Source organism: Aquarana catesbeiana, linkage group LG05, assembly GCF_042186555.1.
Source record: "Aquarana catesbeiana isolate 2022-GZ linkage group LG05, ASM4218655v1, whole genome shotgun sequence".
Lineage (NCBI taxonomy): Eukaryota > Metazoa > Chordata > Amphibia > Anura > Ranidae > Aquarana > Aquarana catesbeiana.
Window position 1 is genome coordinate 649,429,059 of NC_133328.1, and position 15,767 is coordinate 649,444,825.

At 45.4% G+C, this 15,767-nt stretch overlaps 1 protein-coding gene across 3 annotated transcripts; it reads right to left on the reverse strand.

Annotated features, from left to right (window-relative positions):
* Positions 1-4,682: 4,682 nt before the first annotated feature.
* Positions 4,683-14,383, reverse strand: LOC141146197 (uncharacterized). 3 transcript variants are annotated; one of them, XM_073632927.1, is made up of 5 exons: positions 14,173-14,383; positions 11,587-11,684; positions 10,024-10,098; positions 7,095-7,178; positions 4,683-5,338 (listed from the first exon to the last, which is right to left on the reverse strand). In XM_073632927.1, the coding sequence occupies exons 2-5, from the start codon at positions 11,663-11,665 to the stop codon at positions 4,698-4,700; spliced, it is 879 nt and encodes a 292-aa protein (XP_073489028.1). In that variant the 5' UTR covers positions 11,666-11,684; positions 14,173-14,383; the 3' UTR covers positions 4,683-4,697. The 3 variants fall into 3 exon arrangements, with proteins under 3 accessions (XP_073489028.1, XP_073489029.1, XP_073489027.1); XM_073632928.1 differs by having other exon boundaries at positions 4,683-5,335; positions 11,587-11,687; XM_073632926.1 differs by having other exon boundaries at positions 11,587-11,687.
* Between the last annotated feature and the right edge of the window lie 1,384 nt (positions 14,384-15,767).

A 15,767-nucleotide genomic window follows, 5' to 3' on the forward strand; every position in this document is an offset into this window, starting at 1 on the left:
TATCACTTATGCAATATACACTGAAGGAAATATATTGATATCTACAGAACAGAAGCAGGTATTTGCAGTAGACATGTGCAGAACGGAAACATTCGTTTTGGATAAATTTGTTATGTTACTAATTTAGTTTAGTTGATTCATTTCGGAATTCGTTTTGTTTTTGTTTATTAATTCTCTAAGGAATTCCAATTTTTTGGAAAAATTCCACTTGGGATCGGTCGAAAAATGATTGACCCATTCTATTTCTGTGTGAAGAATAGCTGGTTGTTAAGGAGCGGGCTGGGAAGCTGGCCGCCGCGTCCTTAACAACCGATGACACATCAGAGGGGGCGGGATCTGGGGGCCTCTTTGTTAAAGGGGGCTTCCAGATTCTGATAAGTCACCCCCCGAACCCCCCACAACCATCGGCCAGGGTTGTGGGGAAGAGGTCCCCATCAACATGAAGACAAGAGTGGGGGGGAGCATTGTGGAGGACATGTGGCCCAGTATGTTTAAGGAGGGGGCCCCCCTTTCCTGGCCTGCATGCTCGGATAAGGTTCTGGTATGAATTGGGGGGGGGTGGGGAGGGCCTTACACTGTTTTTTCTTGAATTTGTATTTGCTGGCAATTCTTTTCTTTACATCTCAGCTGTCAGTGGTAGACATGTGCGCTGCCGAAAAATGTGTTCGTTTTCGTTTCAGTCGTTTGTTTGTTTTTTTCATTTTTTTGGGTCATTCGTCATGATTGAAATTCGCTATTTTGAATAAATTCGTAACTTCGGGAAAAATTTAAATTCGTTACATTCATAGTTACATAGTAGGTGAGGTTGAAAAAAGACACAAGTCCATCAAGTCCAACCTATGCGTGTGATTATAGTTCAGTTCCATTCATTTAGATGCGGTATTCGTTATTTCGATTATTTGTAAAAATCTAAAATTTCTAAAATCCGAAAATCAAAACATTTGAAATAATAATGAACTAACTAATAACTATTAAATTATAGGTATTGGGATTTCCTTTTAAATTTGTCTGTTAGTGAATGTAACAAATACAAATTTATCCAAACTTATGAATTATCCGAAATAAAGAATGCCGCATCTAAACGAATGGAACATAAAGAATTAATAATAATAATAATAAAACAAAAAGTTTGTATTTTTTATTTATTATTATTATTATTATTATTATTATTAATTTGTTAGGTTCCATTCGTTTAGATGCGGCATTTGTTATTTCGGATAATTCATAAGTTCGGAAAAATTTGTATTCGTTACACCAGGTGTCTCAAACTCAAATTGCCCGAGGGCCACATAACAAGTTTTCCTATCCCATGGGGGGGCCGCATGCAAACTTTCAAAACTTCAAAAACAAAACTATACCAGCAATAATATACTATACCCAGCACTGGTGTCAGCAAATGCATTATTAACCCCCCAGCATTACCCCCCACACTCCATAATTACCCTGCACACTGCACAATTACCCCCACACTACACAGATACCCCCCACTCTCCATCAAATACCCCCCACACTGTACAATTACCCCCCACACTGCACAATTACCCCCACACTACACAGATACCCCCCACTCTCCATCAAATACCCCCCACACTGTACAATTACCCCCCACACTGCACAATTACCCCCCACACTGCACAATTACCCCCCACACTGCACAATTACCCCCCACACTGCACAATTACCCCCCACACTCCATAAAATTCCCCCCTCTCTCAATCAAATACCCCACACTCTCCATCAAATACCCCACACTCTCCATCAAATACCCCCCTCTCTCCATCAAATACCCCCCTCTCTCCATCAAATACCCCCCTCTCTCCATCAAATACCCCCCTCTCTCCATCAAATACCCCCCACTCTCCATCAAATATCCCCCACTCTCCATCAAATACCCCCCACTCTCCATCAAATACCCCCCACTCTCCATCAAATACCCCCCACTCTCCATAATTACCCCCCACACTGCACAATTACCCCCACACTGCTCAATTACCCCCCACTCTCCATAAAATACCCCCTACTCTCCATAAAATACCCCCCTACTCTCCATAAAATACCCCCCTACTCTCCATAAAATACCCCCTACTCTCCACAAAATACCCCCCTACTCTCCATAAAATACCACCCACTCTTCATCAAATATCCCCCACTCTCCATCAAATACCCCCCACTCTCCATCAAATACCCCCCACTCTCCATAATTACCCCCCACACTGCACAATTACCCCCACACTGCTCAATTACCCCCCACTCTCCATAAAATACCCCCTACTCTCCATAAAATACCCCCTACTCTCCATAAAATACCCCCCTACTCTCCATAAAATACCCCCCTACTCTCCATAAAATACCCCCTACTCTCCATAAAATACCCCCCACTCTTCATCAAATATCCCCCACTCTCCATCAAATACCCCCCACTCTCCATCAAATACCCCCCACTCTCCATAATTACCCCCCACACTGCACAATTACCCCCACACTGCTCAATTACCCCCCACTCTCCATAAAATACCCCCTACTCTCCATAAAATACCCCCTACTCTCCATAAAATACCCCCCTACTCTCCATAAAATACCCCCCTACTCTCCATAAAATACCCCCCACTGCACAAATTTCTACCCCAGTCCCCCCACTAAGGACTTTGCCTCAGTGTGATGGCTCACTCACCTCTCCTGGCAGTCAGGATCATCTGCCTCCCGAGTCCTCTCCTCCTGGCTTCCACACAGGCCTAGTGATAGGAGAACCAGAGAACACAATCTCCCGCCCTGAGGTGGCAGCAAGACCCTGGTTTGGGGCCTCTGGTCGATCGTCAGTGCCTAGGTAGGCAGGGCGATGGGCGGATCGATGAGCGGATCCTTCCTCCGGCTCTGTTCTCTCTCTGGGCTGCAGCAGCGGAGAGGACAGAGGAGATGGAGAGGTAAAGCTCTTTGGCGCCTCCCCCTCTGCGGTGCCTGGGTGCAGTGCAAAAAGACGTCCTGGATCGGCTCTGCCTGCAGGCCATTTTTAACCGGGCCGCAAATGGCCCGCGGGCCGGTACTTTGAGACCCCTGCGTTACATTCACTAACAGACAAAATTTAAAAGGAAATTCCAATACCTATCATTTAATAGTTAGTTATTATTAGTTAGTTAGTTATTCTTTCAAATTTTTGGATTTCTGAATTATCAATATAACAAATGCCGCATCTAAATGAATGGAACATAACAAATTAATAATAATAAAAAGTTTATTATTATTGTTATGGGGAAGTTCCCCCGGGGGGGGGGGGGTTTAAGCAGCGAAGTGAGCAAATAGTAGATAAATTTGAAAAAAATAGGTTCTTTATTAAAAGTTATTGGCATACAATGTTTCCATAATAGTTCAAATATGAGCTCATATTTTAACTATTATGGAAACATTGTATGCCAATAACTTTTAATAAAGAATGTATTTTTTCAAATTTATCTACTATTTGCTCACTTCGCTGCTTAAAACCCCCCCCCCGGGGGAACTTCCCCATAACATATTATCCGGGGTGTGCAGCACCATTACCTCTCCTTATACGTGTTTTTCCCATGCTAGTTTATTATTATTATTTATTATTAATTTTTGGCGTTCCATTTGCTTAGATGCGGCATTCGTTATTTCGGATAATTCGATATTTCGGATAAATTCGCATTCGTTACTTTCACTAACAGCCAAATTTGAAAGGAGATTCCAATACCCGTAGTTAGTAATAGTTATTATTAGTTCGTTATTTCAGATTTTGGAATTTTTGGGTTTTCAAATTTTTTTTCTTATGAATTTTCATTCTTATTTTCGAATTTCAGATTTTCGAATTTACGTCTTTTTTCGAATTTTCATAAAAATTCGTTAAAGCGGGTTTTCGTTAAGTCGAACATTTCCGTATTACCGAATTTGTCGAATTTGGTAGAAAAACGAATTCAGAACGAAACGAATTGCTCAGGTCTACTGATGGGTCATCGGTTGTTAAGGACGTAGGCGGCCGGCTTCCCGGTCTGCTCCTTAACCTGCTATTCTTCACACAGAATTCGAATCGGTCGATCATTTTTTGAACAATCTGAATTTCGAATCGTTCTGAAAATTTGGAATTCATTAGAAAGCGAATATACGAAACGAAACAAAAACGTATTTCAAAGAAATTTTGTTACAGATTTCATTTGGAGATTGGGATACATCTGAATCTCCAAAATGAACTGCATGTGTCAAGTGTAATGATGCCTACACACGATCGGACTTCTCATCGGATAAAGATATGACGGCTTTTCTGACGGGATTCCACTCAAGTTTGCCTTGCATATAAACGGTCACGCAAAAGTTCACTGAACTTACGACTGTCAAGAACGCGGTGACGTACAACACTACGATGAGCCGAGAAAATGAAGTTCAATGCTTCCGAGCATGCATCGAAATGTTTCCGACCATGCGTAGAAATTTTGCGCGTCGGAATTGCCACAGACGATCACATTTTCGGATAGGAACTTTTTCCGACCGAAAAATTGAGAACATGCTCTCAATCTTTTGCTGGCTGGAATTCGGCCAGCAAAATTCCGATGGAGCGTACACACGGTCGCATTTTCTGACGAAAAACTCTCATCTGTCTTTTGCGGGCCGAAATTCCGATCGTGTGTACGCAGCATTACAGAAGAGGGTAATTACCCCGCTGTATGGCCTCCATTGACACATACTGGGGATTACTTACTGGCGAGATCCATCATGGTGGGCTCACATGTATCCAGAACGTGCTGCCCCCCGTCTGACATCAGAGCGGAGATCTTCTGCCACAGTTTCTCTTCCCAGCTGTTAAATCTGATCTGCTCGTGGGGGTCGCCCCTGCCGAGCGCCTGCTGCTCCAGAGCCGCCATCTTGAGTTTCACCGCCCGCCTGCAGTCGCCGTAGCGCTTCTTGCACACCTCGATGGTCCTGTACGTTTTTGCTACGCTATTGACATTATTCACCACCTCCTGCCACAGCCGCCTCTTCTGCGTGGCGCTGCCCTTCACAGAGGACTGACCACATAATTCTCTATAATGATTCAGGACGTTTGCCACCAGGACTTCGTTCTCCTCCTCGCTGAATCGCTGCCCCCTCTGGCGCTCCTCCTCTGTGTACGCCATGTTGTGTTTCTTCAGTTTACGCTGCAACTGCTGGCGGTCCCGGAAGGCTAAATGGTGCCAGCCGCCTCTCTTCTTCTTCCCTCCCCGCCGGTGTCCTCCGCCCCGCTCCATCTCACTCAGGGACCCATTACACCCAAATCTGTGACCCGCTCTGACCGCATCTTTCCTGCGTTCCTTCCCAGAGATCCCGCCGCGGCTCCGGTGCACTGAGCTCCCTACTGGGACAGAAGAAGGAGAAACAAAACCCAAATAAAATATATATGTAGTCGATTATAACAATCGCTTCAATAACACAGTGTTTAGAAACATTGTTCAGTCAAGAGATACAAAGTAACATTGTTTATAAACATTAATCAGGCAGGAGATAAACAATGTTACTTTGTATCTCTATCTCCTGTCTGATCAATGTTTATAAACAATGTTACTTTGTATCTCTTTATCTCCTTACAAATCAAGGTTTGTAAAGAGATACAAAGTAACATAGATCAGACAAGAGTTAGATAAATACAAAGTAAAATTGTTTATAAACATTGATCAGTCAGGAGATAGAGAGATACAATGTGACATTGTTTATCTCCTGACTGATCAATGTTTATAAGCAATGTTACTTTGTATCTCTCTATCTCCTGTCTGATCAATGTTTATGGGCGGCACAGTGGTGTAGTGGTAGCACTCTCGCCTAGCAGTAAGAAGGGTCACTGGTTCGAATCCCAACCACACCACAACACTACCTGCTTGGAGTTTGCATATTCTCCCTGTGCCTGCGTGGGTTTCCTCCGGGTACTCCGGTTTCCTCCCACACTCCAAAGACATGCTGGTAGGTTAATTGGATCCTGTCTAAATTGTCCCCAGTATGTATGAATGTGAGTTGGGGACCTTAGATTGTAAGCTCCTTGAGGGTAGGGACTGATGTGAATGTACAATGTATATGTAAAGCGCTGCGTAAATTGACAGCGCTATATAAGTACCTGAAATAAATAAATAAATAATAAACAATTTTACTTTGTATTTATCTATCTCTTGTCTGATCAATGTTACTTTGTATTTCTTTACAAACCTTGATTTGTAAGGAGAAAAAGAGATACAAAATAACATTGATCAGACAAGAGATAGATAAATACAAAGTAACATTGTTTATAAACATTGATCTGATGGGAGATAGAGAGATACAAAGTAACATTATTAATAAACAAACAATGTATTAATTAGAACATTAACATCAATAACACTGATTTAATATCTCAACAAAGATAGACTGCAATCTACTGAAATGTTGGACAGAATAACTACCTCTGGTTTGGACACATATTTCCTTCTCCAGACCGGTGAGCACCCCTACTCCTTGCTATTTATCTCCCCCTTCCATAGAATGTGCACTGCAGGTATAGTATGAGCCCTCCCCCTTCCATTGAATATACACTATGGGTATAGTATGAGCCCTCCCTCTTCCATTGAATATACACTATGGGTATGGTATGAGCCCTCCTCCTTTCATTGAATACACACTATGGGTATGAGCCCTCCCCCTTCCATTGAATATACACTATGGGTATGGTATGAGCCCTCCTCCTTTCATTGAATACACACTATGGGTACGGGATGAGCCCTCCCCCTTCCATAGGATACGCACGGTGGGTATGGTATGAGCCCTCCCCCTTCCATTGAATGTACACTATGGGTATGGTATGAGCCCTCCTCTTTTCATTGAATATACACTATGGGTATGGTATGAGCCCTCCCCCTTCCATTGAATATACACTATGGGTATGGTATGAGCCCTCCCCCTTCCATTGAATATACACTATGGGTATGGTATGAGCCCTCCCCCTTCCATTGAATATACACTATGGGTATGGTATGAGCCCTCCTCCTTCCATAGGATACGCACGGTGGGTATGGTATGAGCCCTCCCCCTTCCATTGAATACACACTATGGGTACGGGATGAGCCCTCCCCCTTCCATAGGATACGCACCGCGGGTATAGTATGACGCCTCCCCATTTTGCTGCGTCTGGTTTGGCAGTTCTTCATCCTTCGTTTCTTTTTTCCCATCCTCTCCTGTTGGAATGAAAGGAGTTAATAATGAGCACATTCATTTCTGGGTCATGTCTGCTGCTCATCCTCCATTTGCCTCCATACTCATTACATTTCTATATAGACTGTCACTGATCATCAAAGCAGAAAATGCTATTTTCCTGGCTCTCTTCTGGATGCAATGGCTTCAGCCACTGAGTATTGATACGCTTAATGGCCGGGGTTCGGGGCTGCAAACATAATATTTAGGACTGAAGTCAATGGGAGCCAAATATTGGAAATCCATCATGGCAATTTCCTAGACTAATAGGCATGAGATTGTCAAGCAAATGGCAGTGGGAGGTGGGGGGGGGGGGGAGGCTGGGCACTGTCCTGAGGTACCCAAGCATTAAAAAAAAAAATTCCTTCTGGTGTGAAATGACCCATCTGTACAATGTTTACAACCGGCTACAGCAACACTGACGTTTACATTGCTGGAAATTACTGGTAAATGACAGTTCCTGGCCTCTTACTTCTGTATGTAAACAAATGCCCGGGGATTCCCTTCAACTATACCGGACCCTTATCAGAGATGAAGAGAAGATGTTATATGTAGATGTAAATGGGGGACCCAATAAAAAACCAGTGTGGGGTTCCCCCTAAAATTACATACCAGACCTTGACGTCAGTACCAGTCACCTTCATACCAGATCATTTTAAATGTGATATCTTGTATGGATGCCAAGGGGGAATGAAAAAAAAAAGGCGAGGGATCCCCCCATATCCATTCCATAGCAGACCCTTATCTGAACATACAGCCTAAATGCTTCCTTCCCCCCAAACCATACCATGCCACATGTCCTCCATCTCCATATTGAAAAGGACAAGGACCTCTTCCCTGGCCTGGTAGTTTTGGGGGTCATATTGGAAGTTGGACGTCCCCTTTAAAAAGAATGAATGGAGGCCAGGTGATATTGCTGGTTGCTAAGGACACGGCTGGTGCCGGAACCCACAGCTTCCTTAATAACCATTGACATTGGAAGAAGAAAGCTGTCATATACAGTAAGTAGTGATAGAAAAAACAATATAAGGCAATCGTCTCCATGAAAACTGGCTGAAACGTCGGCATTCACAGACATCACAGACTGACACCCCCCCCCGGTGTCTGCTCCCATGTCATCAAACTGAAGCCAGGAATTTATTCTAGCAGAATGTTACCATGTATAATCCTGGAATGTCTGGGAATGTTGGGAAGTTACAATGTATAATCCTGGAATGTCTGGGAATGTTGGGAAGTTACAATGGATGATCCCGGGATGTCTGGGAATGTTGGGAAGTTACAAGTTATGATCTCGGGATGTCTGGGAATGTTGGGAAGTTACAATGTATTATCCTGGGATGTCTGGGAATGTTGGGAAGTTACAATGGATGATCTCGGGATGTCTGGGAATGTTGGGAAGTTACAAGTTATGATCTCGGGATGTCTGGGAATGTTGGGAAGTTACAATGGATGATCCCGGGATGTCTGGGAATGTTGGGAAGTTACAATGGATGATCTCGGGATGTCTGGGAATGTTGGGAAGTTACAATGTATGATCTCGGGATGTCTGGGAATGTTGGGAAGTTACAATGGATGATCCCGGGATGTCTGGGAATGTTGGGAAGTTACAATGGATGATCCCGGGATGTCTGGGAATGTTGGGAAGTTACAATGGATGATCTCGGGATGTCTGGGAATGTTGGGAAGTTACAATGGATGATCTCGGGATGTCTGGGAATGTTGGGAAGTTACAATGGATGATCCCGGGATGTCTGGGAATGTTGGGAAGTTACAATGGATGATCCCGGGATGTCTGGGAATGTTGGGAAGTTACAATGGATGATCCCGGGATGTCTGGGAATGTTGGGAAGTTACAATGGATGATCCCGGGATGTCTGGGAATGTTGGGAAGTTACAAGTTATGATCTCGGGATGTCTGGGTATGTTGGGAAGTTACAAGTTATGATCTCGGGATGTCTGGGAATGTTGGGAAGTTACAAGTTATGATCTCGGGATGTCTGGGAATGTTGGGAAGTTACAAGTTATGATCTCGGGATGTCTGGGAATGTTGGGAAGTTACAATGGATGATCCCGGGATGTCTGGGAATGTTGGGAAGTTACAATGTATGATCTCGGTATGTCTGGGAATGTTGGGAAGTTACAATGGATGATCCCGGGATGTCTGGGAATGTTGGGAAGTTACAATGGATGATCTCGGGATGTCTGGGAATGTTGGGAAGTTACAATGGATGATCCCGGGATGTCTGGGAATGTTGGGAAGTTACAATGTATTATCCTGGGATGTCTGGGAATGTTGGGAAGTTACAATGGATGATCTCGGGATGTCTGGGAATGTTGGGAAGTTACAATGTATGATCTCGGGATGTCTGGGAATGTTGGGAAGTTACAATGGATGATCCCGGGATGTCTGGGAATGTTGGGAAGTTACAATGGATGATCCCGGGATGTCTGGGAATGTTGGGAAGTTACAATGTATAATCCCGGGATGTCTGGGAATGTTGGGAAGTTACAATGGATGATCTCGGGATGTCTGGGAATGTTGGGAAGTTACAAGTTATGATCTCGGGATGTCTGGGAATGTTGGGAAGTTACAAGTTATGATCTCGGGATGTCTGGGAATGTTGGGAAGTTACAATGGATGATCCCGGGATGTCTGGGAATGTTGGGAAGTTACAATGGATGATCTCGGGATGTCTGGGAATGTTGGGAAGTACAATATAACAATGTTTTAAATTTTTCCATGAGGAGTTGTATGTGAAACCGCCACAAATGAACATTTAATAAACTGTCATTAGCTCAAAATTCTTATTACCATAGGAAGGAACTCACCGTCTGTATTGATGGAAGGTGTCAGGTCATCCTCTATCTTTATCTGGATCCTTTCCAGTACGACCTCCGGAAATCCTGCGCCATCCAAAACATGGAGAGGTCATTAGGTTTGGATAACTTGCAACATTTTCACATAAAAACTGAAGACTTGGCTGGTTAATTTCCATCCTGATGTCCCCAGAGTCCTCCTCAATCCACCATGCTGGGTCTGTATTCCCACTAAACCTCACATAGATTTCTGGAGTCCCGCAATTATAGAGGTCCAAACACTGAGACAGTTAAGGTGCATACATGGAACTGGATATACACTATATGGCCTAATGTCTGTGGAGCCCCTCCAAATGATGGAGTTCAGGTGTCCCCAGTGAAGGATCCCGGTAATCCTCCATCATACAAGGACATTGTAGACCATTGTGATCTTCACAACCTTGTGGTAACTGTTTGGTAAAGACCCTTTCCTGTTTCACCATGACTGTGCCCCCCACCCCCGTGTACAAAGCCAGCTCCATAAAGACATGATATGACCAGTTTGGTGTGGAGGAACTTGAGTGTCCTGTACAGAGCCCTGACCTCATCCCTACTGAACACCTTTTGGAATGAATTGGAATGCTGAGGGTGAGCCAGGTCTTCTCATCCAACATCAGTACCTGAACTCACAAGTGGGCACAGATTCCACAGACACCATTCAAAATCTTGAGCCTCCTCAGATGAGTGGGGGCTGTCTGAGCCACAAAGGGGGACAACAACTTTATATTAATGGTCAATGGCCATGGGAGGGGGCAACTCCATAATAATGGCCATGGGAGTGGGCAACTCCATAATAATGGCCATGGGAGGGGGCAACTCCATAATAATGGCCATGGGAGTGGGCAACTCCATAATAATGGCCATGTGAAAGGGCAACTCCAAAAAAATGGCCATGGGAGGGGCAACTCCATAATAATGGCCATGGGAGAGGGCAACTCCATAATAATGGCCATGGGAAGGGGCAACTCCATAATAATGGCCATGGGAGGGGGCAACTCCATAATAATGGCCATGGGAGGGGGCAACTCCATAATAATGGCCATGGGAGGGGGCAACTCCATAATAATGGCCATGGGAGGGGGCAACTCCATAATAATGGCCATGGGAGGGGGCACCTCAATAATAATGGCCATGGGGGTAGAGCACCTCCATAATATTGGCCATGGGGGAAGAGCACCTCCATAATATTGGCTATTGGCTATTGGCTTGTTTTGGATTTGGAAATTTGGGCTCATATAGGTGTGGTGGTCTGCGCTCCACATATAGCGATAAAGTGTAAGAATATGATTGATAACGGGCAGGCGTTATGTAATAAGGGTGTCTTCTGCTGCTCCCCTGACTATTGTCCACGTTCATTATGTTCAAAATGACATTCCAAATTTGATGGCAGCCTGGGAAGGTCAAGGTGCAGCCAGACTGGCTCTGAGCCCCTGAATAGTCACATGCTGTGCCATGGTTGTAGATACACCCTCCTAGTTGTAGTCCACTCCCATCCATCTTTATACACAGCCCCATGGCAGTCCATCATCTACTCACGTAGTAGGTTGGGGTCCATGCTGATGAAGTCCTGAGCTCCTTTGATGCTACTGAGATACTTGGAGTCCAACAACGACATTCTCCACCGACTGGATGTTCTGCTGTTAGAGAGAGAGAAGATGACATGTTCTTGAAGCAGTGATGGAGTTTTTGACCCCGATAGCCATTGATTTGTGCAGAACGTTTGGAGTTTAAGGGATACTACTGGCTAAGTGAAGGGTGCAATATGGAGGCAGGGACAGAGTGCTGTCACCCCATACCAGGAAGTGGCTAGATGAAGACCCCGGAGGGCAGGATCACCAGATTATTTTACTGGAATTTAGGATTGAAATTACATTACTATGTAAAAGCTTCTTTGAGATTTTAGGGCTTGGGATTACGTAGCCTGAGGGCCCATTTACAGTTAAGGGTATCATTGCAGAACATTAATGCACACACATTGACATGCCTTATAACATGAATTGATGTCACATAGGATGTCAGTGTACCACATTGGATGATAAAATATGCATGTGTCTTTATTATTAACAATGCAGCACACCACAATGCATGGTGTATGCGTTGCTGTGCGTTGTGGTTTGGGGACTACTGTACAGTATGTTAGGGTGTCATTCACAGTGCAAGGCACCCCAAAATATATAAGATCCTCTTACTGACCAACCTTTGATTCATCCTTCTCTGTCTGTTGGGGGTCCCAGTGGTGACCATTTCAGGTCAGGATGGACAGATCCACCATCCATGGTTCTTGGTCTCACTATCCATGGTGAGGGATCTGCTTGTCTCTGACAATTCATGAAATATACAAGTGGGTACCATAACCGGTACAGAGGGTTTGGATTCTGGGGGGTGGGTGATCACCTGCAGTTGCTTCTGTTAGTCTAAGGGTCTCCAAGCTTTCTAAACCAAGGGCCAGTTTACTGTCCTTCAGACTTTAGGGGGGCCAGACTGTGGCCATTGGGAGTAGAAAATGTCCCATCATCATTGGGAGTAAACAATGCCCCATTGTTGGTGTCAGTGGAAGGAATAGTGCCCCATCGTTGGTATCAGTGGGAGGAATGGTGCGCCATCGTTGGTGTCAGTGGGAGGAATGGTGCGCCATCATTGGTGTCAGTGGGAGGAATGGTGCGCCATCGTTGGTGTCAGTGGGAGGAATAGTGTCCCATCATTGGTGTCAGTGGGAGGAATAGTGCCACCCCGTTGGTGTCAGTGGGAGGAATCGTGCCCCATCATTGGTGCCAGTGGGAGGAATAGTGTCCCCTCGTTGGTGTCAGTGGGAGGAATAGTGCCCCATTGTTGGTGTCAGTGGGAGGAATAGTGCCCCTTTGTTGGTGTCAGTGGGAGGAATAGTGTCCCATCATTGGTGTCAGTGGGAGGAATAGTGCCCCTTTGTTGGTGTCAGTGGGAGGAATAGTGTTCCATCGTTGGTGTCAGTGGGAGGAATAGTGTCCCATCGTTGGTGTCAGTGGGAGGAATAGTGCCCCTTTGTTGGTGTCAGTGGGAGGAATAGTGCCCCATCTTTGGTGTCAGTGAGAGGAATAGTGCCCCATCATTGGTGTCAGTGGGAGGAATAGTGCCCCATCGTTGGTATCAGTGGGAAGAATAGTGTCCCATCGTTGGTGTAAATGGGAGGAATAGTGCCCCATCGTTGCTGTCAGTGGGAGGAATAGTGTCCCCTCATTGGTGTCAGTGGGAGGAATAGTGCCCCATCATTGGTATCAGTGGGAGGAATAGTGTCCCATCGTTGGTGTCAGTGGGAGGAATAGTGTCCCATCATTGGTGTCAGTGGGAGGAATAGTGTCCCATCATTGGTGTCAGTGGGAGAAATAGTGTCCCATCGTTGGTGTCAGTGGGAGGAATAGTGCCCCATCATTGGTATCAGTGGGAGGAATAGTGTCCCATCATTGGTGTCAGTGGGAGGAATAGTGTCCCATCGTTGGTGTCAGTGGGAGGAATAGTGTCCCATCGTTGGTGTCAGTGGGAGGAATAGTGTGCCATCGTTGGTGTAAATGGGAGGAATAGTGTCCCATCATTGATATCAGTGGGAGGAATAGTGTCCCATCATTGGTGTCAGTGGGAGGAATAGTGTCCCATCATTGGTGTCAGTGGGAGGAATAGTGTCCCATCATTGGTGTCAGTGGGAGGAATAGTGCCCCATCATTGGTATCAGTAAATAAAATAGTGCCTTGAGAGCCAGATAAAGGCAATCAAAGGGCCGTATCCAGCCAATTTGGAGACCCCGGCGTTAGTCCATTCCAGGGTTAGCAGATAAATACAATCACTAATACGTCTAACTGTTAACACATCCACAACGTATTCCAAGTCATGCAACCATCATTCCCTTGTTCAGGAGCTGACAATCTAATTACTCTGTAAATTAGGCAATGAAGAGATATTGATTTGTCCTGCAGACGGTCCATGTTACCTATGTGAAGATTGGGGGGTACAGTAAATCTTGTCTATGGATGGTCACTGATGCCCCCCGCACTGTCCTCCATTATACAGGTCCCTATATACATGTATATAACAGGGGACCCCCGAGGAGGGGGGAACCAATACATGACGGAAGGGGGGTCATTCTCCACTCACCCAATAACACTGAGGATGGGGCACCTTCGAGGAATGTACCATGAGAGGACAGCAAAGCAGCAAGACGTAGATCCTGGCCTGTAGTGTGGCCCTACAGTCTTCTCTGGGGCCCCTGGAGGAGGAGAGTCCAGGAATCCCTGTATTCAAACACTGAGAGCTGAGCTTCCTGATGAGAGAGAGAGGAAATACGCAAAACAGGGGGGAGGGGGCAGATCTGGAGGGGAGGGGGGCGAGCTGAAGGGGAGAGGGGCGAGCTGGAGGGGAGGGGGGCAAGCTGGAAGGGGGGGATGTGAGTTGAATGGGAGGAGGGGCAGATCTGGAGGGGAGGGGGGCGAGTAGGATGGGAGGAGGGGACTTCCGGCAGTCTAACCACCAGTGAGCCTTGGCCATATTGTAACACATTGTAACCACCAGTGAGCCCGGCATTGATACATTGTAACCACCAGTGATCCCGGCATTGATACATTGTAACCACCAGTGATCCCGGCATTGATACATTGTAACCACCAGTGATCCCGGCATTGATACATTGTAACCACCAGTGATCCCGGCATCACTGGTGTTTAAAAAATAAAGAAATAAAGAAATAAAAATTCCTTAAATCTATCCCATTGTTGTAGGCGCTATATAACTTTTGCGCAAACCAATCAATATACGCTTATTGGGTTTTTTTTATTACTAAAAATATGTAGCAGAACACATATTGGCCTAAATTGATGAAGAAATTCCATTTTTAACTTTTTTTTTATTGGAAATGTTTTATAGCAGAAAGTAAAAAATATTTTTTTATTTTTTTCAAAATTGTTGGTAGCGCAAAACAAACAAACAAAAAATAAATAAATAAATAAAAACCACAAAGGTGATCAAAAACCACCAAAAGAAAGCTCTATTTCTGGGAAAAAATTATGATTTTTATTTGGGTACAGCGTCACATGACCGCGCAATTAACCCAGTGCTGTATCACAAAAAATGCCTGGTCATGAAGGGGGGTAAATCCTCCCGAGCTGAAGTGGTTAATAACAGTGGCGTCACTAGGGTTGGTGTCACCCGGTGCAGTAAAACATGGTGTCACCCCCCCACCACCAACTATAGTCGCCCCCCAGTACAGACCCCCCTCCACCAAGTACAGACCCCTCTCCATCAGTGAAGACCCCCCACTAAGTATAACCCCCCCAGGACAAACTACACCCCCTCCAATAGTACAGACCCCCCCTCAGAACAAACCACCCCCTCCAATAGTACAGACCCCCTCAGAACAAACCACCCCCCCTCCATTAGTACAGCCCCCTCAGGACAAACCACCCCCCTCCATTAGTGCAGACTCCCCTCAGAACAAACCACCCCCCAGAACAAACCAACCCCCCTCCAATTGTACAGACACCCCTCAGAACAACCCCCCCCAGAACAAACCACCCCATCCATTAGTACAGACCCCCCCTCAGGACAAACCACCCCCCTCCAATAGTACAGACCCCCCTCAGAACAAACCACCTCCCCCAATTGTACAGACACCTCTCAGAACAAACCACCCCCCCAGAACAAACCACCCCCTCCATTAGTACAGACCCCCTCAGGACAAACCACCCCCCTCCATT

Excerpts from the sequence above, each read along its gene's own strand:
- LOC141146197 (XM_073632927.1), bottom strand. The coding sequence starts at position 11,665 with ATGTCGTTGTTGGACTCCAAGTATCTCAGTAGCATCAAAGGAGCTCAG. Across the intron at positions 10,099-11,586 it reads CATGGACCCCAACCTACTAC|GATTTCCGGAGGTCGTACTG; the intron begins GTGAGTAGATGA and ends TGGATGGCGCAG. Across the intron at positions 5,339-7,094 it reads GGCGTCATACTATACCCGCG|TAGGGAGCTCAGTGCACCGG; the intron begins GTGCGTATCCTA and ends CTTCTGTCCCAG.